At 47.1% G+C, this 26,362-nt stretch overlaps 1 protein-coding gene across 1 annotated transcript in view; it reads right to left on the bottom strand.

Annotated features, from left to right (window-relative positions):
• The window catches only part of TSPAN2 (tetraspanin 2), a 40,638-nt gene extending 14,960 nt beyond the window's left edge, over positions 1-25,678 (bottom strand). Inside the window, exons 1-2 of the mRNA XM_070467257.1 lie at positions 25,282-25,678; positions 8,394-8,496 (exon numbers count right to left, since the gene is read on the bottom strand). Coding sequence (XP_070323358.1) covers positions 8,394-8,496; positions 25,282-25,350 — 172 coding nt within the window. The 5' untranslated portion in view covers positions 25,351-25,678. The remainder of the gene's footprint in view (positions 1-8,393; positions 8,497-25,281) is intronic.
• Between the last annotated feature and the right edge of the window lie 684 nt (positions 25,679-26,362).

The raw sequence follows: 26,362 nt of genomic DNA, 5'->3' as shown, positions 1-26,362 counted from the left end.
ATTGGATGGATTTCCTGCTTACAATGTCTGTTGCCTCTTCACCACTACATGATACTGTCTACAGATCCTGCTTGGAGTCACAGCCTAGAGACTGGATGCCCTGGGATCCTTACCCATCCTACACTCCAGTCACATAGGAATTCACCATGATGAAACTCAGCCTGTGGGTTCCCATATATGTCTTTCTCATCTATAGATGTTAAACCCTCAAACAAACGTTATTCACCCTACCTAGAATATGCCAAGAGCAAGACAGAATTCCCAGTCAGTGTTTGTTGGATACAAGGATAAAGAGAGAGCAAATCAGATTGGAAGTTCTGGATGGACTGTCAACCATCACCCATCTTTGCTTAGAGATACATGCTGGGACAACAAGCATCCAAGGAGCCACACGGCTGGGCTCTCCCGAGTCAGGCAGATGAAGACTGGCTGCAGGCCCTGTAGAAAGGCTCCTGAGAGTGCAGCTTAGGAGGGAGGGGTGCCCCTGAGGAGGCTCGGGTACAGTGGACAGAGGCACCTGAGTCTGAGGAGGACAGAGCCGCTCCCCACTGCGAACAAGCTCCCTCAGCCCCTTGCCCTTCTGAAGTAAGAGCTCCCTTAGAAAATGTGCTTATTTGTACAATATTCCATTCTTCCAGTGGTAAAGAATCTACCTGCTGATGCAGGAGATGTGGGAGACGTGGGTTCGAGCCCTAGGTTAGGAAGGTTCCCCTGGAGTAGGAAATGGCAACCCACTCTAGTATTCTTGCCTGGAGAATCCCACTGGCAGAGGAATCTGATGGGCTACAGTCCATGGGGTCTCAAAGAGTCGGAAATGACTGAACACATACATACTCCATACTCCATTCTTAGGCTATCAGAATCACAGAACTCAAACACGCTGAAACTAACCCAGCAGCTCCAGTTCCCGAGGCCTCTCCCTGGCAAACCTCTCCCCAGCACACCTCCTGTGCATGTGTGGCCGCATGACTCAGCCCCATGCCAAACTGGTTGGAGTTGATGTGAAAATCAGAAGAAATTCTACTCGTGGCAAAGGTCTTGGGCCTGCTGAATCCACTTTCAAATCTGGCTGTAATACTCTGCACAGGGCCACTTGTAGCTTCCAAGGATACCTTATCCTTTTTCTGATCTGGCCCTCAAAACACAGCTATTGAAGGGACAGATTGATTGGCAGCCACACTTTAATTCCAAGATGCTTTCTGTAGGTCAGGAAGATCTGCTGGAGAAGGGATAGGCTACCCACTCCAGTATTCTTGGGCTTCCCTTGTGGCTCAGCTGGTAAAGAATCCACCTGCAATGCAGGGAGACCTGGGTTCAGTCTCTGGGTTGGGAAGATGCCCTGGAGAAGGGAAAGGCTACTCACTCCAGTATTCTGGCCTGCAGAATTTCATGGACTATACAGTCCATGGGGTTGCAAAGAGTCGAACATGACTGAGCAAATTTCACTCACTTTCTGTGGAACCCTTTTGCTCCCATAGCAGCTTTGTGACAAGTGGATAACCTATACCCAATCCCCTATGCTTCCTGAGGCCTGTTTCCCTTAGTTTGAGAGAGAGAAAACATTTTGATATTGCATTTTTTTGCATTAACAGCTGGGCCTTGTCATGCTAGTGATCTCCAGGTGACATGCTACCACCAATTGCCTAACAATTCCATCACTTGTCTCTGGTTTCAGATCCTTCTTTCTAAGCTAGAAGCATCATTCCAAGTAACACAGAAAGGAGACAGTGACTTCCTAAAAGCCTTGTCTGAGTCAACTCATTTTTAAATGGCTCACCTTTTAGGGACTGAATAGTGGCATGGACATCAATTTCAGTGGCTTTTTGGCAGCAGATGATTTTACATATCCATCTAATGACCATTTTTCATCTAAAAATATTTTTCTCTGCTTCTATGCAACTTTCCCTTCCTCCTAGCTTGTCGTGGACACACACAATTATATATGAATTTAGAATACTGTATGGGACTTAATTTATGGAAAAAGTTAGGACTTGTGTGATCAGTTGCTCAGCTGTGTCCGACTCTTTACGACCCCATGGACTGTAGTCCGCCAGGCTCCTCTGTCCATGGGATTCTCCAGGCAAGAATACTGGAGTGGGTTGCCATTTCCTTCCCCAGGGGATCTTCCCGACCCAGGGATGGAACTTGTCTCCTGAATTGGCAGGCGGATTCTTTATCACTGAGCACCTGGAAAGCCAGGTAAGGACTTGGGTCCTCGCTAAATAACAATAGCAGCTGTTAGTTATTGAGTGCTGTTGTAGGAGTTTAATATGCATGAGACACGGAGTCATTCAACACTAAGAGTGACCGCCACCACTCCAGCGCCTCAGGGAGCTCCGAGTCTGTACTGTGCCCCTGACGGGCATTATCTTGGGAATCTGGTGCCTGAGAAGCCTCAGTGCTATCAGCTAGTCTCTCGCTCCGACTACCCGGCATCTAAACCACTCCAATATCTCCCCTTCTCCTACTCTCCTATGTAGTCATGCCACCCACAGGCTGACTCCTCCCGTGGCCTGCCCTGCAGTAAGAACAGCCGCTAATATTTACTGAGGACTCACTGCACTTGAGTACATTCATAGGTGAAATCATCTCATACGCACATCAGCCCTGTGAGGTATGTAGAGGTGGTATTCATATTTCAGAGGGGAGGAATCTGAGACACAGAGAGGTAACTTACCGAAGACTGCACAGCTAGTAAGGCTTGGAACTGGAACCAAACTCAGGGCTCTATTCCAAAGTTCACACCCTAACTCCTATGCTGAGCTTTCATTTCAGCAGGAACCAGAAGAAAGGTGATTTTCTTAATTAGAAATCTGTAACTTTTCATTGGAAGGACTGATGCTGAAGCTGAAACTCCAATAATTTGGTCACCTGATGCGAAGAGCCAACTCACTGGAAAAGACCCTGATGCTGGGAAAGATTTAAGGCAGGAGAAGGGGACGACAGAAGATGAGATGGTGGGATGGCATCACCAACTCAATGGACATGAGTTTGAGCAGACTCTGGGAGATCATGAAGGAAAGGGAAGTCAGGCGTGCTGCAGCCCATGGGGTTGCAGTCCATGACAAAACAACAATAAATGACAGGAGGGTTATTTATCTCCTTCCTTGAGAAAAGTGCCCAAGGAATCTAACACTGATGATTTCTGGGTTTTCCCCTCAAAGCATTTTCTGGGGTGGGAGCCAGAAATCCAGGCCTGCCAACTGTCTGTTTAGGTAAGTCCTCTTATTTCTCAGTTTTGTTATTTGCAACATGGCAATAATTATCTATACTTAAGTTCCTGTAAAAATGCTTTGGAGAAATTGTGTCTACAGTGTAAGCTATATCACATGTCTGTTTTGCGACTACTAAGAATCTCAGGTACAACTAAAACTTGAGAAATAAAAAATATTACCAGAGTGAGTCAGACTCTTTAAAAAGCCCCGAAACACTCAGCACTGGAACGCTTACCTTACACATGACATCTAGCCACAATCAAAGCCAGGTTCTGCAGCTCTGTATTCGCTGAGGGACAGCCACAGACAACCTGGGATTCCAGAGAGTGAGTGGCTGAGTCTGAGCAGGCAGCTCCTTCCCCTTGGAGAGGATTCTGTTGATGGCCTCCATCCTTCCCTCACAAACATGACTTCATGTGTTCCAGCTTCCTGAGGGCCCAGGGAATCTCTCCCCACCCTGTGCCTCTGGAAGGAAGACCCCTGTGTTGTCTATACCCCTAAGGGGCAGCCCCAGAGAAAACTGTAATGGGAGAGCAGAGTGGCATGTTAGTGGAACTTTGAAGACATTGGGGGTTTCTCCCAAGAGTGAAGGAGACCAACATGAAGAGGGTCTGGGAAACACCAAGTCACCTAGCCTTTCTTGTTGCCAGTTCCACTCTTGCCAGGCTCTCCCTTCTCCAGCCTAGCAACCAGTGGATGTAATACCTTGGGTCAGCCTCCAGGTCTTGACCTGAACTCAGAAGTCCTTGAGAAGAGGCAGTAGGTGCTGTCAGTGTGACTGCCCTGGCTCCCTGGCCTCATTTCTAACTCCCCTCACAGCTGGATCCTCTCCACACTGATCCTTAACTATAAAGTCAATTCCAGATCTTTATTATATGAAGGGACATTCTCTCCATCACCTAGGAGGAAGACACAAGGGTCCCAGAAAGGAAAGCATCCCCCTAGAGGAGGAAGTGCAGCGTGCTATGCTAAGTAGTGTCCGACTCTTGCGACCCCATGGACTGTAGCCCGCCAGGCTCCTCTGTCCTTGGGGATTCTCCAGCCAAGAATACTGCAGTGGGTTGCCATGCCCTTCTCCAGGGGATCTTCCTGACCCAGGGATGGAACTTGTGTCTCCTGCATTGGCACTCGGGTTCTTTACCAATAGCACCTTTTGAACTGTGATGTTGGAGAAGAGTCTTGAGAGTCCCCTGGACTGAAAGGAAATCAAACCAGTCAATCCAAAAGGAAATCAACCCTAAGTATTCATTGGAAGGACTGATGCTGAAGCTGACGCTCCAATACTTTGGCCACATGATGTGAAGAGCCGACTCATTAGAAAAGATCTTGATGCTGGGAAAGATTGAAGGTGGGAGAAGGGGGTGACAGGACAAGATGGTTGGACAGTATCATTGACTCAATGGACATGAGTTTGAGCAAACTCTAGGACATGGTGAAGGACAGGGAAGCCTGGCATGTAGTCCATGGAGTCACAAGGTGTCAGACACAGCTGAGGGAATGAACAGCAACAACCATTTGGGAAGCCCCAGAGGAAGAAGGATTTCCTACAAAGGGTGGCAGTCATCTGCCCAGAAGCAGGGAGTTACACCACATGCCTTCCTGAGGTCCCTCTCAGGGAAAGGTTGTGTTTCTTTAAGAGCACTTTAATGGGCCAAGCTTGTTCTCCAAGGCTCTTTAACAAAGTGGTGATAAGAGTTTAATGTGCTGATTGCTCTGGAACCTATTCTGAAAAGAAAATACACAGTTCAGTGCACAGAACCTAGCAACATGAAGTGAGATTTTCCAAAAACTGGGCCTGCTTCTTCTTTAAAGTCCTATTACCTCATACTGTTTGCTATGCAAGTCCATAAAATGGCATCCTGGTACATTTTTTCTTTTCATTTTATTACAAGAGATCTGGTATCTTTCCTATTTGGAAAAGTATTTATTGAGGAAAGAAATACCAACTTCTATAAACATGTATATTGCTCTTTCTATCTATAAGAAATATTTGAAATGGAGAGAAGTTTCCCGACTTCACAAGGACTTTGTTGGCACTCACCAGAGAAACAACACAGGAAAACAAACAGAATAAGCACAGGCCTAGGTATTGGCAAACCTGGATTGAGGGCTGAGCCCCACTGTGAAAAGCTGGAAAACCACAGCTGACTGCCAGCCCCCCTTTCCTGTCTGTTTCACGCCCTGGCCCTTAGTCTCCTTTTTCTGTTCAGTACTAAGACTCTGTGATAACTCTCTTCTCTGAACTTTGAGCACTGAACATAAGCATTCTCACCACCAGCCCGTTGTGGGTGACTTAGAGAGGGGAGGTGTGACTGAGGAAGAACCAAGGGTGGCCCATGCCCACATCCCAGGTCACCAAGAACAAGCAGGAAGGATTCAGGCCCTGTTGTGGGGCTGTTGTTTTTCCCACCCTGAGTTCACTGCCTTTTCTTCTCTATTAGACAAAGAACCTCCTTCACTCTCAGCCCATGTGGTCTGAGAGGGCTGACTTGCCCCAGCTCCATGGCAGGTGTGAGGCCCAGGCTTCAGCCAACAAGCCCGTCTCAGGCACTGGTGTGGGAATGGGCACTGGACCCAAGACCGCCAATGACAGTGAGACCCAGGACTTTGGTTGAGTCAGCTGGAAGAGGAGCACACTGTTGCCATGGTTACTTAGGAGATGGTACCTGGAGCTGTGGGTGGCCGATCTATCAAATCTAGGGGGAATCTGCCCCAGACTAGAGCCACAGGAAAACAGAGCTAAGAGATGGCTACAGACTAGATTCTGATCACATCACTTGTGTCCCTAAGATGAGTATTAATCCTGATTTTTCCATTATGAGCCAAGAAATTTCTGTTTTGCTCAAAACAGTTTGAGTCAAGTTTCTGCGATTTGCAATTGAAAGAGTCCTGACAAATACATCCACAAACATGTGACATTTCTTGCATCTTGGGCAGTTCATATTGCTTTAGTTTAGATTTGGAAATAGAGTCAGGAATGTTCGGAGCTAGTTCACCCTCCTACTCAGTGCAGGAATCTGCTGTATGGATAGAAGATCCATTTGGATTTTTGGTTAAATACCAATGTATCAGAGGGGTCACTTTCTATAGAAATCTGCTCAGCTTCTTTGGTTTATCAAACCATTGAAAAGTTTTTCTTTTGTTGGACCCAAATCTACACCTGTGAAATGGCTATCAGTGCTTTGTTTCTGGAGGAAGACAGATAGAGGCTGCTCCCAGACTGGCTTTCATCCTTCCTTCCACACCCTCACCCCTTCTCTAACCCAGCAGGGTCCCTGACTTCTGTAACTCAGGTTTCCATCTGAAAATCATGAGTTGTGACTTCTATGTTTGACTCTTATCACTGATACCTTTTTTTGTTTTGATTCCTTCTGTCCCTGAGTTTAACAATGTTTAATAATAACATTTAATAATGCTTAATAAAGTTTCTTGCCTTTCTATCCTTTTCTTCACAATTCCTACTGTTACCACCATGGGTTATGCCCTTATTTCTTCAGGTCTGACTGTATCAATAATCTAGCATGGTCTTTTTTGTCCTCCCCTCTCATTCCAGAATAATCTCTTTAAAATGCAAGGTAGATTGATTGTGAAAGTGAAAGCCGCTCAGCTGTGTCTGACTCTTTGTGAGCCCATGGACTATACAGTCCATGGAATTCTCTAGGCCAGAATACTGGACTGGGTAGCCTACCATTCTCCAATGGATCTCTCCTACCCAGGAATCGAACCAGGGTCTCCTGCATTGCAGGCAGATCCTTTACCAACTGAGCTATCAGGGAAGCCCTGTAGATTGATTGTACCCTCCTCCAAACTCTAAACTATCCTTCTGTTGTTTATTTTGTTTTTTAAAACTGCATTATTTATTTACTTTTGGCTGTGCTGTGTCTTCGTTGCTGTGTGGGGCTTTTTTCTAGCTGTGGAGACAGAGGGCTCCTCTCAAGCTGCCATGCACAGGCTTCTCTTGTTGTGGACCACAGGCTCTGGGGCACACGGGGTGCAGTATTTGTGGCACTTGGGCTCTAGAGCACAGGCTCAGTAGTTGTGTTACATGGGTTTAGGTGCTCAGAGGCACGTGCTATCTTCCTGGATGAGGGACAGAACCTATGCTTCTGCGTTGGCATTAGATTCTTCACCACTGAGCCATGAGAGAAGCTCCCCTTCTACTGTTTATTAAATTAACCAGCACTGACATTCAAGGCCCTCTGTATCTGTCCTCCCTCCCTTCTCAACACTTCTAATCGTAATTTCTTCCATGCCCATATGCTTTACATTCTGGTAAGAGTTATCTGCCCAGCCTAGGCTTGCTAATCACTGTCTCATAGGCATGCCTTGTGTCCCAAACCTCTTCAGTCCCTAATCGTCCTCTTCTCTATTGATTAAGGTTGGTTTTTCATACCTAACTCAAATCCTTCTTGCCTCACCAGTTTAGAATGACCCCTGATGCACCAACTGCAAACACCACCAAGTTGGCATTTAGTTATACACTAGTTTCTCAGCCTCAACTTATCACATGGTCTATACCAGCTTCCCACTCCTCACCCCTTTCCCACTGCAGGAAGAAGGCTGAACTATCCCTCCCACACTGAGGTTTCTGCCCAGGGAAGCTCTCCTGCCCCCACTCCCTTCCCTGCCCTCCCCACCCCACTCTGCTCCACTTCCTCTCCCCTTTGCAGTCCCTAGTCATGGAGGGACTCAGATTAGCCCCTCCACACCTTGAGCTGTCTCTCTTTATTTTGAGTCAGGTGTCTCTCCTAGACAATTTAAAATACACAAAATCACAAATACACAAAACAAGAGCTTGACTGGGCAGGGCTTCCCTGTCACCCTATGGATGAGCAAAGGACTGACATTGTCATGTACCCACTTCACTCAGGGGGTGCAGCGGGGTTTTCCAATTCTTTGGACATGAATTGTGGTTACGTGCTGGGCTTCTTTCTTGAAGTGGCTGAAAGAAGTACAACCGTTCAGTCCCACCTGGTCGTCCTCGGTTTTGGAAGCAGAGGGATGAACCAGGTGTGGGGTAGCAGGGCCCTCTTCCCTCTGCCTGGCCTGGGTGGGCATCTGGGGCTCTGATTTGCCTCCTTTCTCTCCCTCCGTTCCCCTCCCATGGAAGTCCAGCTGCAGGCCCCCCTCTAAGCCCGGGCAACCCCATCTAAAGAGGGAGAGGCTGCAGTTACTTACCCACATAGAAGTACTCTGGGGACTTGTCCTCCGAGGAGAAATCCTTCATGGAGCCTCCAAACCGAAACCATAGTCCAAAAGCAATGACAGCCGACCCTGCCAGCTGAAAGGGAAACAGCCTGTGTTTACAAGGGAGGGGAACGTGTGTGTATGCTCTGGGAGACTGGGGGCTGGCAGAGTGGCCCCTGAAAAACCAGCTGGACCCCTCTTCATCTTTCATATAATGGGGGTGGAATGATGTGCTCAGAGTCCCCAACCCCAGGTCCCTGATGGGATGTTAAAAGCTGGGCTCTCCTGATTTCAAGCTCAGAGTTTCTCCCATTCTGTCAGGCTGCCCTGCGATTACGGGGCAGGCACAGTCTAACCTAGGACGCTTCTCAAAAAGAGTTCCCACAACAGACCCCCTGGAAGCTATCTGCTCCTTGTCCTATTGTTCCCTGCTGGGTACTCTGGACTTCCTCACCAGCACCACAGAGAGAGGTCACCAAGAGCAAGATGAACTCCCAGACCTGGGGGACACCCACTTTTCTAAATAGGAAGAAAACACGCCAACCTCAGAACCCACCCACACCTCCTGAGTGTGCAGTGCCCAGTTAGAAAGCCACTTTAGAAGCATCTAGAACCTGTCCTGCCCGCCCAGGCCACCATGGTCACTGCACTGCCCCGCCTGAGGATGGTTCTGCAGGAGGGAAACTGGCCGGGGTTTTTCTGTTTCTTTCTTTCTTTTTTTTGGTTGCTATTTTGGGTTTCCATGGAAAGCAAGAAAGGAAAAAATAATTTTCTGAAAAAGCCTGGTCTGTGTGCTGTGTGGCTCATGGAGAGGCTGAGTGGCTGGCACAGGCGGTGGCTGGGCAGGCTGGCGGCTGCTAGACTCATTGCCTGCTTCTCTGCGGCTATGAGGGCTTCTGTGAGGCTCCGCACTGGCTCTGAACACCTTCCCTATCACTGCAGGACGGTCCCAGCGGGCTCCCGCCATGGCTTCCTCTCTCTCCACAAACAACCATCTCGAATTTCATTATATCAGTTCAACGGTTACTCACTGGCACCTTCTGGACTCAAAGCACCACAGGAAAGTGAGCAGAGATGTAAAAAGAGCCTCCTGGTTCAGCCAACCCATCCGGTTAGCGCTGGGCTGCCTAAGCCATCCCCGAACCATTAGTTCAGAGGCTGCCCCGGCCCCAGTAGGGCAGAGCAGACCCGGAGGCTGGCAACAAGGAGGCAGAAGCATGAAAGTCAGAGACAGAGGTTTAATAAGGAAAATGATGTCAAAGTCGGGGTCAGAGCCCTATTTATACAGGATCCGTCTGTGGGCTATCTGTGAAGGGCTGGGGCTCTCTGACTGGATTTATATGAAGACTTTATCTCTTTTCACCCTCTATTCCCCCAAGGCCCATTCCCTTGGTGGCCAGCTTCTTCAGTAGGGCAGCATGATGTCTGCAGGAGGAACTGGAGGCGCAGAGTTCTACCAGCTGGGCTCTCTGAGTTAGAACAACTAAAAGTTTCCAGTACTTAGAGGAAAGCATTAATTGGATAATGTGAGGGACAGCTAAAGAAACTGTGCTGCTCGACCAGCTTTAAAAGATTTTTGCAGTTTAAAAAACATTAGCAAGGCATGGAAAAATATTTAAAGGAGTACTATTAAAACATTAAGAATATTTTTCTTTGAAAGGTAAAATTACAGGTGACTTTTCTCTTTGCACGATCCTCTCGAAGTTTTGTGGGTGAAGCAGGTATAGTATAAGCTTAAAAGCCTGATATGGTAGTTTATCTCATCAATCCAAAAAAACTGGGGTGAGTTTTCTTGGGCTGGGCTTTAGTTTGGGAGGAAACTGGCTTTGGAGATCATTACTGTTTCTTGTACAGGGAAGAGAGTGATGCCCTTTGGGATAGCCCTGTCCTCGGGGTGCTGCCTGGATGGCTGTATCCAGCAGAACCTCACAAGCAGCCCTGCCCGCCCCACCTCTGTAGCCACTCGGTGGAAAAGAGTTTCCAAACACAAAGCGAAAATCTATTGACAGAGGCATCAGGCCAAGGCTTGCAGCCACCGGGCAGACGGTGGAGGAGGTGACTGGTCCCAGGGACACCCTACCACGAGGCCACATTTTTGGCATCTCTGTACACAGGCTCTAATTTATAGCCGTCTGGGATCATCCTCCCAGACGGAATACATTTGTCTGCTTCTGGCACAGATGTGTCTGATGCATAACGGAAAATTAAAAGAGAGGTTGCAATTTAAAACCCCAGGGCCAATGAGGAAAAAAATCTGAGCGTGCTCATCCACGCCCCTCCACCCCCAACCCCAAACCTAGGGTTTCCTCCTGGGTCCAGGAAACTGTGGGGGAGCTGAGTGTCGTCACTGTGGAGGGAATCCTCCCAGCATGCCGCCAGGTTGGGAACACTGTGGGTGTGAACCAGGTCAAGTCGTAGGCTGCTCCAGATGACAGCTATGCCTGCTTTGGAAAGTGGTATCAGCTGAGATGACACAGTCCTTTGGTCCTTTATAACTCACCATTTTTGCAAGACTTAAAATACTCTGTGTTCGCTGGGCTTTGGTTGCTCTACCACATACCTGAAACTGCGTGAAAATAATTCGCATCAAGTCCAGTGCAGTCAGGGACAAAGTGAGCAAGTCTAGCGTCAGTAAGACCCATCGCTCGGTGCCTCCCAAACCTAGGAAGAGATGTCTCACTGAGTGAGCCTCTAGGCCTACATTTTAACCCTCCTAGACAAACCCACCACCCCTCAAACAATGCCCCCATTCTCCGTCCGTCCTTTGCATTCAGTCATAACACTGCACCTCAGCCAACGTGGGGACAAAGGCTGCCCTCCTCTCCTTTCCTTTCTACATATCTTTCGAAGGTAACTATGGTCCTGACTGGGTACCATGCTAAGCATCAAAGAAGCAACAATGAAGAAGACAGTCTGACTTCCAGGGGGTGCTGGTGGTAAAGAATCCACCTGCCAGTGCAGGAGATGTGGGTTCGATCCCTGGGTCAGGAAGAAGATCCCTTTGGAGGAGGGCAACTCAATCCAGTATTCCTACCTGAAGAATCCCATGGACAGAGGAGCCTGGCAGGCCATGGTCCATAGGGTCGTAAAGAGTCAGACGTGACTGAAGTGACTTAACACACATGCACAGTCTGACATGGAAGATAATCCCATAAACTAATAAATATCACAGGATGCAGGAAGTGTGCTCCATGGGCCTGCACCACTACTCAGGGATTAGACCAAACTCTGATGACCGGCTGTCAGCAGAAGACATTCCATTTTGACTTACATCTTGAAGAATGAGTTAGGGGAGCAGGGAGGGACTGCAGGCAGAGGGAACGGCATGCGTAAGGACTGCGCTCCCTTATGTGGAACCCTGTGCTGGAGAGAGAGAAGCTTCTGGGGGAAGTCAGAGTGTGGAGCTTGAAACTGGATTTACAGCATGTGGCTCATGGCTTCTACTAAGCTCGCTACCATTGTGGAAAGCCCGTGGCAGGGTCTCGAGGGGAAGAGGAGGTGGAAGTCTTCACTTTGATGGGGACGAGTGCTGTGTGATGTCAGACACAGTGAGGAGCCACAGGTAGCGACCTGAGTGGCTGAAGACCAGATTGGGGTTGCTACGGGATGGATGTGGTGATGGGCAAGGACCATGAAGGATCCACTCTCTCAACCAGAGAAATTTGCTGAGGGATGCTCTGCATCCAGGACCAGTATCACTCCCCATGCCTTTGCAACAATTGCCATTAGGAATATTGTTTTTCCAGGAATGAACTTTTTCATACAACAGCATGAGTAGGGCTTGGACGTTAATCATTTAATAAGTATTTATTGAACATCTATTGTTGTTCAATAGATGTTGAGCCAGGAGGCAAAGATATACCAGATAAGGAAGATCTAGTTCCTTTTCCAGAGGATCTCAGGGGATTGTGAGAAGCTGGTCCTGCCTCTGTGGCCCAAAAGAGACTCTTAACGCTGTGGGTAGGAATTCCATCAGAGAGCCAGCCCCTGAGAAGACACCGGATGTCATCATTCTTTGTGTCGCCATTTCTTTTCTGAGTACCAGTTGCGCATTAAGCACTCAGAGAATGTTATGCAACAGGATTTTGAGGGCAAAAGTGTGTGCACTGTTTAAAAAGAGGACAGCAGTAAAATAGAGAAGATAGAAGTGAAAGAAACAGACAATGACATATAAATCCTCGCAATTAGATCGGGGATCACCCGGTACAATTACATTGTGCATTTTCACAGACAAGTTATTTCAGTAGCTAACTATATTCTGTAGAGTCTGCAGGACAAAGTTGCAAACTGTAAGCATGTCTGTGGAGAAAGTGTGTGTTTTAAAACTAAAGTAGCAGGGGATAGGACTACAGATTTGATTAGAAAACTTTTAATGCAAAGTGGATGGACAAAAAGTTTTCTTTTAAGTAATGCCCATCTGCCATAAACAGTCATTTAACATGAAGCAAAGCTTGTTAGTGGATTTCAACTGTATTGTACTGTATTTATTTCCACTTTCCTGTGATTGCTGATGAAAGGTTCTATCTTGAGGATATATATTTTTACTTCAGAAATTATTTTTTCATGGATCAAAAACATGGTTCTTAGGAAGGCACTAATTGAAGGGATGGACAGTACTGAGCCAGAAAAATGCAAATATTACTCCCCAGGCCTGGGTCCTCCATTTTGCTTAGCTCCCCCTGACTCCCACCCCCACGTCCAGCAGAAGATAGCCATGCTGACCACAAACAGTAAATACATGCTACTCTGTTATCTGATGATTAAATCCTCCTGAAAAAAAGCATCACTTAGGGGTATTCTCAGACAGTTCATGTGCTTTTCCCTAGATGGGTGTGTGTGCTTAGTCGTTCAGTCACGTCCAACTCTTTGCAACCCCGTGGACTGCAGCATGCCAGGCTCCTCTGTCCATGGGATTCTCCAGGCAAGAATACTGGAGTGGGTTGCCATGCCCTCCTCCAGGGAATTTTCCCAAACCAGGGATGGAACCCAGGTCTCCCGCATTGCAGGTGGGTTCTTTACTGTCTGAGCCCCCAGAGAAGCCCAGGAACACTGGAGTGGTTATCCTATCCTCCAGGGGGTCTTCCCGACCCAGGAACTGAACTAGGGTCTCCTGCATCGCAGGCAGATCTTTACCAGCCGAGCTACCAAGGAAGTGCCAGATGGGAGACGCAATAATTGTCCTCAGATGCTCTCTCTAGTCACACACAGTTCCTTCTCTCACCTGGGGACCCTGCTCTTGCTATTTTCTTAGCTTAGAAAGCTTCCTCTTCGCTCCACCTGGCTCATAGCTTTCAGCTCTGACGTCACTTCCTCTAGGATGCTTACCCTGGCCTACGTATGTGCCTTCCTCCACGTCTTATATAACCATTTCTGTTTAAATATTTTTGTAACTTAAAGAAAATTAAGGCCTGAGCTGTGTGAGGGCAAGCACAGGGTCTACACTGCTGTATCCCAAGCTCCTAATCCCTTTCCCTTAAACAACCAGTTCCGAACAGACAGCTGTTGAGTGAATGAATGGAGGGCCTTCTTCACAAAGGTGCCATTTAGGCTGTGCTGTGGACTGAATTGTGTCTCCCCCTAATTCAGACACTGAAGTCCTAACTGGCCCTCACTGTGATGGTGTTTGGAGGTGGGGCCTTTGGGAGGTGATAGGGTTAGATGAGGTCATGAGTGGGGATTCCCTATAACAGACATCAGAGCCCTCTCCTTGACATGGAGGATGCAGGGAGAGGCAGCCGTCTGCAAGCCAGGAAGAAAGCTTTCATCAGGAACTGAACTGGCGGATACCTTGAACTTGACTTTCCAGTCTCCAGAACTATGAGATATAAATTCTTGTTGTTTAAGCTGCTCAATCTATAGCAACTTTTTTTTTCTTTATGGTGACCTAAGACAGGCTGATAGGAGCAATTGTGGACAACCTCCTTCACAGCCCTCCAAGGGAATACTTTCAAGGTACTAATTTAATTTCTTCTGCACCTGGGGAACACTGGGCAGACAACTCAGATGGCACTGTGTTGAAGACACTGTTGAGTCTACTCAGCATAACACTTGCCCACAGAAAAGTAATTAGAGCAGCTAGTATCAGTTCTGTGTTTTTCCAGCCTGTAAGGATGCATGCCAGGCATCAGGCATGAACACAAAGGATAAATCTATATACACCTTTTACAGGCAGAACATATGAAGACTTAACATAATCATGGCAACACACACACACACAGCGCCCTTAAAGGAAAGAACAAACAAAACGAATTCTGTATTTCTAGCTCTTCCAGGGTGAATGCCATTGTGTATCTACATATCCAACTTGTTGGCAATTTTCTTCTTCGGGATGACGTCACACAAAGCAGAAAATGACACTTCAACCCTAGAGATTTCATTAAAAGCTTTTAAGCTAATACTTGCTCTTGGAGGCAATTCTCAGCCCAGATGGAATCATGTAATGAACACTCATAATTCTTCATCTGATTGCAAACCACATTAGGAAACCATAAGGGTAATGGAGTTTCATCCTTTTAGCAGGCAAAAGTCAGAAGCACATTTGCTCTAGAAGATGATACTAGTTTTCTCAAAGAGGAAAGCCAGCTCCCGAGATTTTCATCCTATTATGCAGTGAAAGCAAGGCAAGGATTCAGATGGCACTTTCTCAAGACGAAGGATTTTGTCAGAAGAAATTCAAGAGCCAAATGCCATATGACATCCAGGCAAAACCACCTCAGAGGAAGGTTGGTGTCCTTGCTTCCACATCAGGACCAGGTGAGGTGGAATTGGGATGCAGGATGGTGGCAGTGGACGAAGACAGGGCTGTTAGCTTGGAAATGCATGGCTGTCAGTCTGGAAATACACTGGTTAGATCCCAGTGTTTCTGATTTTCCACATTACTTTCCTTATAACGTTTTCATGAGAGCAAGCTCATGCTAAGAAATTCCTGAAAGACTTCCTTCAGGTAAGGATAGATTTTAAAATCAATGCTTAATTCTCGGTACAATGGAAGGGTGTCTGTATGTGTTAGCTGCTCAGTCATGTCCGACTCTTTGCGACCCCATGGACTGTAGCCTGCCAGGCCCCTCTGTCCATGGAATTCTCCAGGCAAGAATACTGGAGTGGGCTGTCATTCCCTTCTCCAGGGAATCTTTATGAGCCAGGGATTGAACCTGGGCCTCTTGTGTAGCAGGCAGATTCTTTACCCTCTGGGCCACCAGGAAAGCCCAATGGAAGGATTCTGCCATCCAAACTGCGACAGATTGGGACACTGTCTATCTATCTAGAAAGACAATCAGGCGATATAATTGTGTTAAACACACCTTCTTCTGTTTGTCTAGGTTGTTATAGGGTTAACTGATATGGATCAACTGACATTGTTGAGGTTGGGGGGATGCTTTGCACAAAAGAACTGGGGAAACACTAAATTCAGGAGAAGAAATTGAGCCAGGATGAAAAGCTTCCTCTGAATGATAAGGCAGGTAACTTAAATACAGATAGGCAAAGTTTATTCAGTGGTTGTACATACTGCATTTTTCTAAAGAAGTATAAGGAAAAGGAGAAGGGAGATCCGTAAGAATTAGGAGACAGATGATGGTTATATGGTTTTCTTCACACATTAAAACAAATGCCACAGACTACTGGCTAATGATTCCAATGAGCAGATGGCTTTATCAAATGAAGATCAAGTACAACTAAAGTAAAATCCAATCTACCAAGCTACCAAATTGATTTAAACCCAATGTCCATCTCACGTGACCTAGAGGACCAGCTCCAGGAGGACAAAAGTGGTTTTTTGGATGTTGTCTGAACGTCCTCCTAGTAGCATCTAGCTGGCTTCATCCCAGGCTTGCCTCTGAGTAAACATGTGACATCTCATCTGTATGGAGCTTCACACAAGCAAATTGAATATTTCCTTATTGAATAGTCCACAAATGGAATATTAAACAATACTTATTTTATGGCCTAATATTTTACAAGGTGGTCTGAGAGAACTACTCTTGAGCATATAGACAGGTTTCTTGAATATCAACCAATAATAACAATCTTTGGCCAGTTTTAGTTGTTACAGAAAGACAATGAGAGGGGAGAAAAAAATGTTTCAGGTAAAATTTACATTAGATTGGAACAAGCCAAAACACGTTTTTAATTTAAAAAGTTAGCTTGAATGGAACCCAGTAGGAATCATGAGTCTTGTATTCTAGAGAGATTTTTCTTAACAGCTATTTGACCAGAACTTATTTGGGGTCAGGAAGGCAGACAGCATGAGGTCATTCACAGGGGGCTAGACAGATACAGCTAGGGCAAGGAGAGACCACAGGGCTTCCGGAGGGAGTGGCAGCAGCTTCCAGGCCCATCCCTGCCCCACTGGGGGGCTCTGTTGTCCCTCCCCATTCCCTTGGCCTAGTTTATAAGCTGACGCTTTCCCAATCACAATTACAACGGAGAGGACAGGGCTTGGCACACACTTTGGAACATTCGCCAACTGCTCTTGTAGAAAACTTCACCTCTTCTGAGCTTTCAGACTGAATAATGATGCACTTGGACAGGTTAGTAATAAAAACATCCACTCGTATACGCTGTGTTGTCGAGGAGCTGCAGCAGATAAAAATGGGGGTTCTAGGCATCCTGGGTTTGAATCAAGCTCTGTCACTTACTAGTCCTGTGACCTCAGGCAAGTCTCTTAACCTCTCTAATCCTCAGCTTCCTCAGCTGCAAAGTGGAGGTAATAATAGTGCCTCCCTGAGAGAATTAAACGACTTCATCTTACACACTTAGAACACTGAATGCCCAGCACTTATGATTATTATGGAGGTAGACTGACTAATGTTACATTAAAACTGAAAACTTAATCCTACTCAAGATAGGAAATACTGTGGCCATGATTCTAACGACTTAGACCTCGGCTGTCTTCCTCTACTAATTTTTACTTTAGCTCTCTCTGTAACAGCTGGGAGTTTTCTAAACCTCTACACTAAGTATGTCAGGGCCCCTTTCCAGAAGCTATGTTCCACCTCTCTCTTTAGTTTTAGTTAAGATCCAATAGAGAAGAGCAGGAGAAGATGACTTATGAGAGAAAGAATAAGTTAGGCTAGAGCTGTCCCATAGAACTTTCTCCAATGATGTAAATATAAATGTTCTGCTGTCCAATACTGCAGGCATTGGTGACCCATTGTCACTGAGCACTTGAGATGTGGCTAGTGTGACTGAGAAGCTGAATATTAAATTCCTTTTAATACTGGTTAATTTAAATGTGAAAAGCCACATGTGGTTAGTAACACAGCCACCATATTGGAGAGTGCAGAATTAACATGCTCATCCCAGCTTCAAACTTCTCTCCTTGTCAGTCTGTAGACTTGGAGTGGTTAAGAGGGTAGATGCTGGGGCCACACACAGAAATCCAGCTCTGCCGCTGGTCAGCTCTGAGGCCCTGGAAAAGGCTCTGAACTCTCTGTGACTGTTCCCTCATATGTAAACTAGGAGTGACAATAGCTGCTATTTTAGAAGGTCATTGTGAGGGTTAAAGAAGTGAAAATAGAAAATATGCATGGGAAAGCAGCTATCACGTAGCTTCCATTTATATTTTGTTGTTCAGTTGCTCAGTCGTATCCAGCTCTTTGCAACCCCATGGACTGCAGCACGCCAGGCTTCCCTGTCATTTATGTAATGTTTCATATTCTTCTTCAAGTTTTTGCTTACTGAAAGTAATTTTAAACACTATCTCTTGATATCAATATATACCCTTTATCAATTCCCATCTTGCTTTTCCTCTGCCTTAAGCTGATCAGAGGTATCCTCAATTTTTCCCTCTTTCTCCCATATGCCAGAGTGTTTTATGCATCTTTTTTGTACCTGCATTTCTGGAATGCATCAAGACAATCAAACACTGGATGTAATCTCTCTGTTCATAGACTTCACATTTTCCAAGTCTGCAGCATTTATTATACCTTACTTTCCAAGTGACTTCATAAGTATGTCTGGTGAAAACAGCACAGTGTTTAAAATCAGAAGACCCGAGTGTGAATCTTGCTTTTGTTCCTCTTTAACTCTTTGATCCTAGACACACCATCTACTGTGTCTGCCTTCCAGCTTCCACATCTGTAAAATGGGGGTTACATTATTTCATGGGACTGTTGTGATTCATGATCAAATGGGTCATGTACATAAGAGCATTTTGTAAGCCAAGGCATCATGTGAATGTTATTTTTGCCATAAAAAAAATTCAAACCGGATTAAAAAAAGCAAGCCAAGGTAACCCCTATTCATATCTGTATGATGCGCTCTCAACCCATCTGGTCATCCCATCTTACCCACTTCTTTTTCAATTCCTTCTCCTTAATTCCCCTAGCAAGCATGACATGATGGTTAGTGTAGTGTCACTTGCTTTAGGAGAACAGCCTTGTTGTGATATAAACTGTCAGTGGTAAGGTGGGGGATAGAAGTTATGTTCCTTTTTGTCACGCATGACTGGAGACTCAAAGATACTGCATTTTCTGAGATAACACAGTGAAATGCCACGGACAATGGACAGATGACCTTCTGGTAACTGTAGAAACCATCAACGCTCAATGTAAAAGAAAAATCTTAAAAGAATAATGGTAGAGAGGTAACTGGAAAAAGAACTGCCACAAGGAAGCCAGATAAGCTGGCCCAAAGGGAGGACACTCCCTGCCCCATTCAGAAATGAGAGCCAGCGGGGCACCTTTGATCTCTTAGGACCACATCTAAACCAGTTGTCCTCAAAATGTGTTTCCTGGATCAGCAGCAGCAGCAACATCTGGGGGCTTCTTAGAAATGCAGACCTACTGGATCAGAATATTTGTTTGAACAAGATTCCCTGGTGATCTGTATGCACATTGAAGGGTGAGAGGCACTGATCATGGGGTTTGCCTATTTCCACCCACTGGGCTCCGCTTGGTTGCACAGGAGCATGACAGGGAAGAAACAACAGCCGCCAAGCTGGTGTGCGTTACCCAGAGCCCTGTCAGTGACCGCTGAAGCTCCACAGGTGCTGAGGGGTGGGAGGAGGAGGAGATCGGCACGGCGCACCCAGGCCCCAAGGAGCAGAGACATGAGAGAGATGATAAACTACACTCAAAGGCACAAGGGAGTGTGGCTCATGATCTGACTAATAGATAACTAACGAGAACCTGCACAAGGAACTCTACTCAGCGTTCTGTGGTGACCTAAATGGGAAGGAAATCCAACAAAGAGGTGGTGTGTGCACACGTGCCGCTGATTCACTTTGCTGGACAGAAGAAACCAACGCCACATTGTCATCAGCTACACTCCAATAAAAAGTTAATTAAAAAAAGGCTCAATGAAGCACCAAATAAAGGCGTCTTGAGTGTCTCAAGATCAAGCAATGTATCTTAATCATTTCTGAATGCCCAGCACTTGGCAGGGTGCTGGGCACACGCTAGGTGGTCAGCACATATTTGCTGAGTGACTAATTGCAGGGGAAAGAATCTCTCCTTTTTGACTCCAGGCCTTCAATAAGCTACAAGACTCTTGCCACTTTGCTTGACTGGTTGGACTTAGGACACCTGTTTCCCACTTTTCCTTACTTTCATGAATCTCTTAGATTCTGGATTCCACTTTCCTAGTCTTTCCTGTCTTCTAGTGTTTAAACAGGATTACCACTAATATCTTGTGCTAGTGCTTACTACGCACATGTACCATACTTAATACTTTACATTCATTTACTCTTTTATCTGCACCAAAATCATAGATTGATGTTGGTACTTGATTAAGTCCATTATATAGATGAGAAAAGCCTCAAGGAGGTTAAACAGCTTACTCATCAAGCTTCCCTAGTTAATAAATGCTATGGCCAGGAATAAACTCAATGAGATGCAAGTATCCACTTTCCAGGCTTCGAATCCGTGGATGTGAACTGCCATGCTGCCTAGACCCGGCTGAGGTCTGTAAGACTACTGGGACGATAGCTCTTGCTTCTGCAGGCTGGCCCCTATTATAGGGTCCTTGCCTCTCCCAGCAACACTGGGTGCCCCCTGTCATCCACAATAGGGGAGGCTGGCAGCTGGCACTCTCTCCTCACCTTGACAGAAGTCAAAAGTGGAGACGAGGACTTCCCTAGTGACACAGTGGATAAGAATCTGCCTGCCAATGCAGGGGACACGGGTTTGATCCCTGGTTTGGGAAGATTCCACATGCGGGGCAACTAAGCCTGTGTGCTGCACCTACGGGAGCCCGAGTGCCTAGAGCCTGTGCTCTACAAGAGAAGCCAGCACATAAGAAGCCTGTGCCTTGTAGCTGAAGAGGAGCCCCTGCTCACCACAGCTAGAGAAAAGTCCATGCAAAGCAATGAAGACCCAACACAGCCAAAAAAAAAAATTACAAAAACATTAAAGATTAAAAAAAAGCAGAGACCATCCGACAACAGGGCCGAGAAAATTCCTAATCGCCTTCTGGGGTGGTCTACCTTTGGGGTGGATCCTAAAGAATACTTTCTTCATGTATCGTTCTTTTTTTTAAACAGTTTTTCTGATAGGTGGTACCTCTGAAGTTACTATTTGAAATAAGTTTGGGAAAGAGGAGGAGGCAACCTCTGTGAACTCTGGTGGAGTCAAACATCTTTGACTCTCAAGCCCACAAGACACAGCCCTTCTTAAAAGGACCCGTTAGACATCACCAAGTGAAACCCCAAAGCCGCATTAACAACAGTGAGAAGGAAAGGGGAGCAACTTCAAACAAGCCATATATGGCATCGGACTTTCGACAAGGAGCGGTCTTGTTTCCTGTTGGTCGGCAACCCTGAGCAGCTCACACAGCACAATGATAGGAAAACGCTGAACACACAACAAACCGAGGAATAAACAGCCCCCAAGTTTTTTTTTTTCTTTAAACCAACACAAGTGGCTTGTTGGATTGTGGTGTTTTATTTATATTGCTATGCAACGGAGGGAAAAAAATAAAGGTGATTTCAGTGAAATGCATGGAACTATGCCATGCTATCTGATTGTAGTATCCGAATTTAGACACGACAGATGTTGGGAGGGGTTATGTGTCAGACATCAACCGTGATAACAAATTAAATTAGTGGGGCTCAGGGCTAGGTTTTACTTTTGTTTTGTTAAAATTCAAGGGTGAATACAGTCAGCAGCCCTTAGCCAGGCTCTGGTGGAATCTAGTTGAACGTTTATAAAATCAGGAGCAAGACCTAGGGAAACTTTAGCCAAGCAGCCAGAAGGAGGTTGCAAATCCATTTGTCAAATTGCAGATCACAAAATATACCCCACCCCCGCTTGCCTCTGCGCCTGCCTTCTGGTGAGTTCCTGACAGGAAAGGAAGTGCTGCCACCCAGGGGGATCTCAGATGGGCAGGCACAGGAGCATCTAAGAGAGTGTGTAAATATTACGCTTGAAGTCCCGGCAAATGCCTGTCCTTCCAGGAAAATTCTCCCCCGCTCTCTCCCCCTTCCCCAAACTTCCCACAAATCCTCCAGCCAGGAAAAAACAACAGAAGAAGCTAGGGCGGGGTTTTTCTGCAGTCAGGTTCCCTTGGTTACAATGAAGGTAGATACTTAGACTATGTATCCCAAACAATCACATTCCTCTAAATCATTAGGCACTTGTTTCAAGTCCCCCCATTCCCTTTAGTTGTACAGGTATAGACAGGGGAGAGCTGCCGGTCCCTGGTCCCCATTCCTTGTGGAACTGAGAGTGAACAAGGCCCCACTTCTCCTCCTGGGCCCAATCTGTGCAAAGAATCAATTGACAGGTAATAAGTAGAAAGGGTCCTCCACATAAAGTTGACAATTGATTATCTGTGCAAATAGCAAAGGCCATGTATATCAAGTTCTCTAGATTCATTCATTCTTTCTACGGGTGCATTCTGTGTGCTGAGTACTATTAGGCACTAGAGATATATTTGTGAACAAGGCAGAAAAAAATTTTCTGCTCTCAGAGTATTCTAAGTTCTAGTGGGGAAAATCCACAAGTACAAACTGAGAAGCTAATGTGTAAATGAAGACAAGCTGCAAGTTCCTTGGCAGCAAACATACACAGTTTTCCCAGATATTAAGGGACTCTGGGGAAAGAGGGCTAACTTTCATTAATGCTTTCTGTGTGCCAGGCACTTAATAATAATCTTAAAAAATTGAGCACTTACTGTACACTGGGCTCGTGGGAAGGTGAAATCAAATACTTTATGTCTTTCCTTTTAATCTTCTCAACAACTCTTACCCCAACTGTTCAGCTGAGAAAACAAGGCTAGAAATAAGAATAACTTGCTCAGGCACACTCTGCTTGGGATCTCTGCACTTGAACCTGATCCCTTTGTCAGATGGCACTCTCACTCTTGCTCTGTCCTTCTGCTGGGGATAGTGGTGGTGTATCATCCCCTCACCCTTGTCCACCTCCAGTCTACCAGTCCTTCTAAATTCAGCTTAAACATCACCTTCTTCTGGAGAACAGTTCCAACTCATCACTAATGCTATGGACTTTTAAAAAAATTGCTTACTTATTTATTTACTGTGTGTGTGTGTTTCTATTTATTTATTTGATTGTGCGGCATGTGGGATCTTAGTTCCCTGACCAGGGATCAGACCTGTGTCCTGCAAGTCCCTGCATTGGAAGCATGGCGTCTTAACCACTGAACCATGAGGGAAGTCCCTCCTGTGAACTCCTTAATTAGATAAGACATATAAAAGGCCATGCCTAACCCTAGTGGCTAACACATGGTGGGCATTCAAGCATTGCTTGTTCCTACCTCCCTTCCTTCCTGTGTCAGAGGTGTGAAATTTGTCACTTGATTATATACTGTTGTGTTTGTTGTTGCTCTATGTGCCTTGGTCATTTCCTCAATTAGATTAGCAGCTCAGGGAACAGTATTTTTATTTACAAATATATATGTCTGATTGTGTGGGCATATGGATATTTATATTTACATATATGCTATTTTTACAAGTCTCATGTAATGATGGTCTAACAGTATGGTTCTCAAACTTGAACATGCATCAGCATTTCCTGGACTTGTTTAAAAATATCGCTGGGTCTCTCCTCCAGAATTTCTGATTCAGCAGGACTGTGATGGAACTTAGAATGTGCCTCTCTGACAACTTTCCCAGACACGCTCTGGCTCAGGACTCACTTTGAGAACAGCTGGCTAACTACGTGTACCACAGTCCTCAGAAGCATGAAGGCTGAGTTGGAGGCCCACCTCTGCCTCTCATTAGCTGTGTAACCTTGGGCAAGTGGACCTATTTGTGCTTCTGTTTTTCCTTATTTGTATAAATGGGGATAATAACAGTATGCACACCCAGAGTGTTGTGAGGATTAAGTTAATAATGAATGCAATGTGCTTAGCACTGTCTCTGACACAGTGAAAATGCTCAATAAATGTTGCCTATTATCCCTGGAAAGGCTGGCATGACATCAGGCACTAAATAAGCTGAACCCAGTCTAAGAATTCCTTCTCAGACTTAGATAAGACCTCTTTTAAGCAGTCAGAGTGTCACTGAAGCATAACACTTATAATTAACAGCTTTGAAATTAAGCCAGACTATTACAAAGTACAAGGTAAAAGGCCTTTAGGAATGTCCCTCCCCATAGCATGCTGGATGCAAATGACCAAACGTACAAAGCCCTGCGTAGCTTAGAAACTCAGGACTGTCTGCGGGGTCCCTGCTTCATGCCTCTCCCTGCTGAAGGATGCTGAGGGTGGCCACTTGGCCTCTGAGAGCCTGGAACTGCTGGAGTCACCCAGGCCTCTGGGCTTACAAGTTGGCAGACACCAGTGGAGACCATCTTTCAGTAATTAGTTGGTGTCATGGAAGAAAAGATCCCCAGAGTAGTCAGGACAGTCACCAACCTCCTCTATCCTAGTTGTTTGAAAGCCCTTAGCCCCCTGCTGCTCCCTCCCAGCTCTAAGAACTTCTTCACCCAAAGCAGAATCTATATTTTCCTTCAGGGTCTATCTGAGCAGTTAGAGTGGCTGGCAGTCCCTTGAGGAAGCCCAAGAAGGAAGGTGCACACAAGACAATTCTCAGACCTTGTCTCCTAGTCCTTCAGGGCCTCAGACAAAATATCTAGGAATTCAGGGATGGTCTAGCCTTAATCTTGTTCCAGCAATATGGGAGACAAGGGTCGTGGCCCTATCTGTGAACAATATTAGTGAACCACTAATCCCTGGAATGTTGTTCATTCAATGCAAAGTTGAATGAGATCATCTCTGGGAGCAGTAGTATTTTGCAAAGCCTGCTGGCAAGGGCGTTGTGGGGTGGTGCTGCCGCCCCTTGGAAGCCCCTCCCTTCCTCCCATTCCCTTACAGAACACAACCCCTTCCTTCCAACCCAGCGGTACCCTCCCCTAAAATTCAGAAAAAGGATGACCTCGCCAATATCACGTCCACTGCTACCTCCGATTTCCCACATATGACCACCACAGCCAGGGGCTGTCTTCACACACTTTGGATGGGGCACCACCTCTGGCAGTCCCGGCGCCCTGGCCAGGCCCCGGCTCCAGCCGAAAGGCAGAGCGAGAAGGGGGTGTGTGCACTGGGGTGGGGGTGGGGGGTGCGGGGTGCGTGAGGGAATCTGGAGGTAAGGAGAAGCTGGTGTCCCCGCATCTGGTATCATCAGGCTCCAGATGAAAAGCAAGGCAGAGAGGTTCTTCAACGGCAAGAGCCACATGCACGGGGTCTCCCCGCTTCTCACCATTTTTCGTTGCTCGATCTCTCTCTTGGTTCTCTCCCCCTCCATCCCTCTCTCCCTCCCCCCACCCCCTTTTGTCTGCCTTTTTCTCACCTCCGCCTTTTGGAACACCCAGGCTTCAGAAGCCGGGATCGGACGCCGCAGCGGTCAGCTCTCTAGGGACCCCAGCCCTGCGCCCCCGCCCGGCCCCCTCCCCTGCCCGGCCCTCTCCGCTCCGGGTCTCACCCAGAAGAGCAGGTTGAAGCCGAGCAGCAGGTACTTGATGCACCGCAGGCCCCCGCGAAAGCGCCCCATGCTGCGGCCCCGGCGGCGGGATCCGGAGTCCCCAGGCCCGGGCTCCGAGCGCCGGCAGCCGGCGGGGAGGGGGCGGAACGCGATGGACTGTGGGCGGGGCCTGCGGCGGGTGGGGCCTGCGGTGGGCGGGGCGGCGGGCGGGGCGGGAGCCCGCACCGGGTGAGAGGATCGCCGAGGATCCGAAGTCCGCTGGCTGGCTATGGGTGGGGGCGCCGCGGGCCGGGGATCGAAAGCCCAGAAGGAGCGGGTACCCAGCTCTCCCCCGGAACGAGGGAAGGCTGCCTCCGTCCCTCCCCAGGCCTGGGGAAGCGCCCCGCAGGCGCGCGGCTCGCGGTGATTATCGGAGCATCTGCGAGAAAGGAGCGTCCACTGGGAACCCGAGACCCATTTAATCAGCGCTCTGTGCAGACTCATTTGAGGCCTGCGGTGATGGTTGAGAATAAGGACACGGCCCTGGTGGCTATGGAAACCTGGGAAGGTGGCCTCGGGTAGAAGAGATAAGCAGGACCCAAGGCTGCCCAGAAGCTGTCAGTACCCGTCGCGGGACACCCGGCCCGGGGCACCCGGGTCCCAAGTTGTGGTTTCCCAGCGCCTTGCCAGGGCACAGGCCGCGCAGTAGCAGATTCTAGGGGACCCTCCCTCGGCTCCTCCCGCGCTTCTCCAGAACTCTTACCTTAATAGGCAAGAACTGGGAGAAGGCGCGGGATGAGGCTTTCCTGCGTCCAGAAGGTTGTTCCCCACGCTGCACGGCCTGGCCTGCGGAGAGGGGGTCTGACAACCCGGGTCCTGATGGATTCGACAATAGAAGCCCTTGGAAAGGAATGCAAAACCTCAGGGATTATTGTGATGTGGTGATGGGAGAAAAGCGGGAGCAGGTTTTGTTTTGCTTTGTTTTATTAATATAAAACCGCTGGTGGGGAAGCCAGGCTCCCACTCCCATTGACTAAGTGTCTGCAATATGTGGTGCCAGACAGTACGGCGGGGGCGACAAGAAAGTGTGAAATCCAGGGAG

The sequence above is a fragment of the Odocoileus virginianus genome, chromosome 5 (genome assembly GCF_023699985.2).
Source record: "Odocoileus virginianus isolate 20LAN1187 ecotype Illinois chromosome 5, Ovbor_1.2, whole genome shotgun sequence".
In the NCBI taxonomy this organism is placed as follows: domain Eukaryota; kingdom Metazoa; phylum Chordata; class Mammalia; order Artiodactyla; family Cervidae; genus Odocoileus; species Odocoileus virginianus.
The sequence above is the reverse complement of the archived record's forward strand: the minus strand, read 5'-3'. Positions and strand labels throughout refer to the sequence as shown.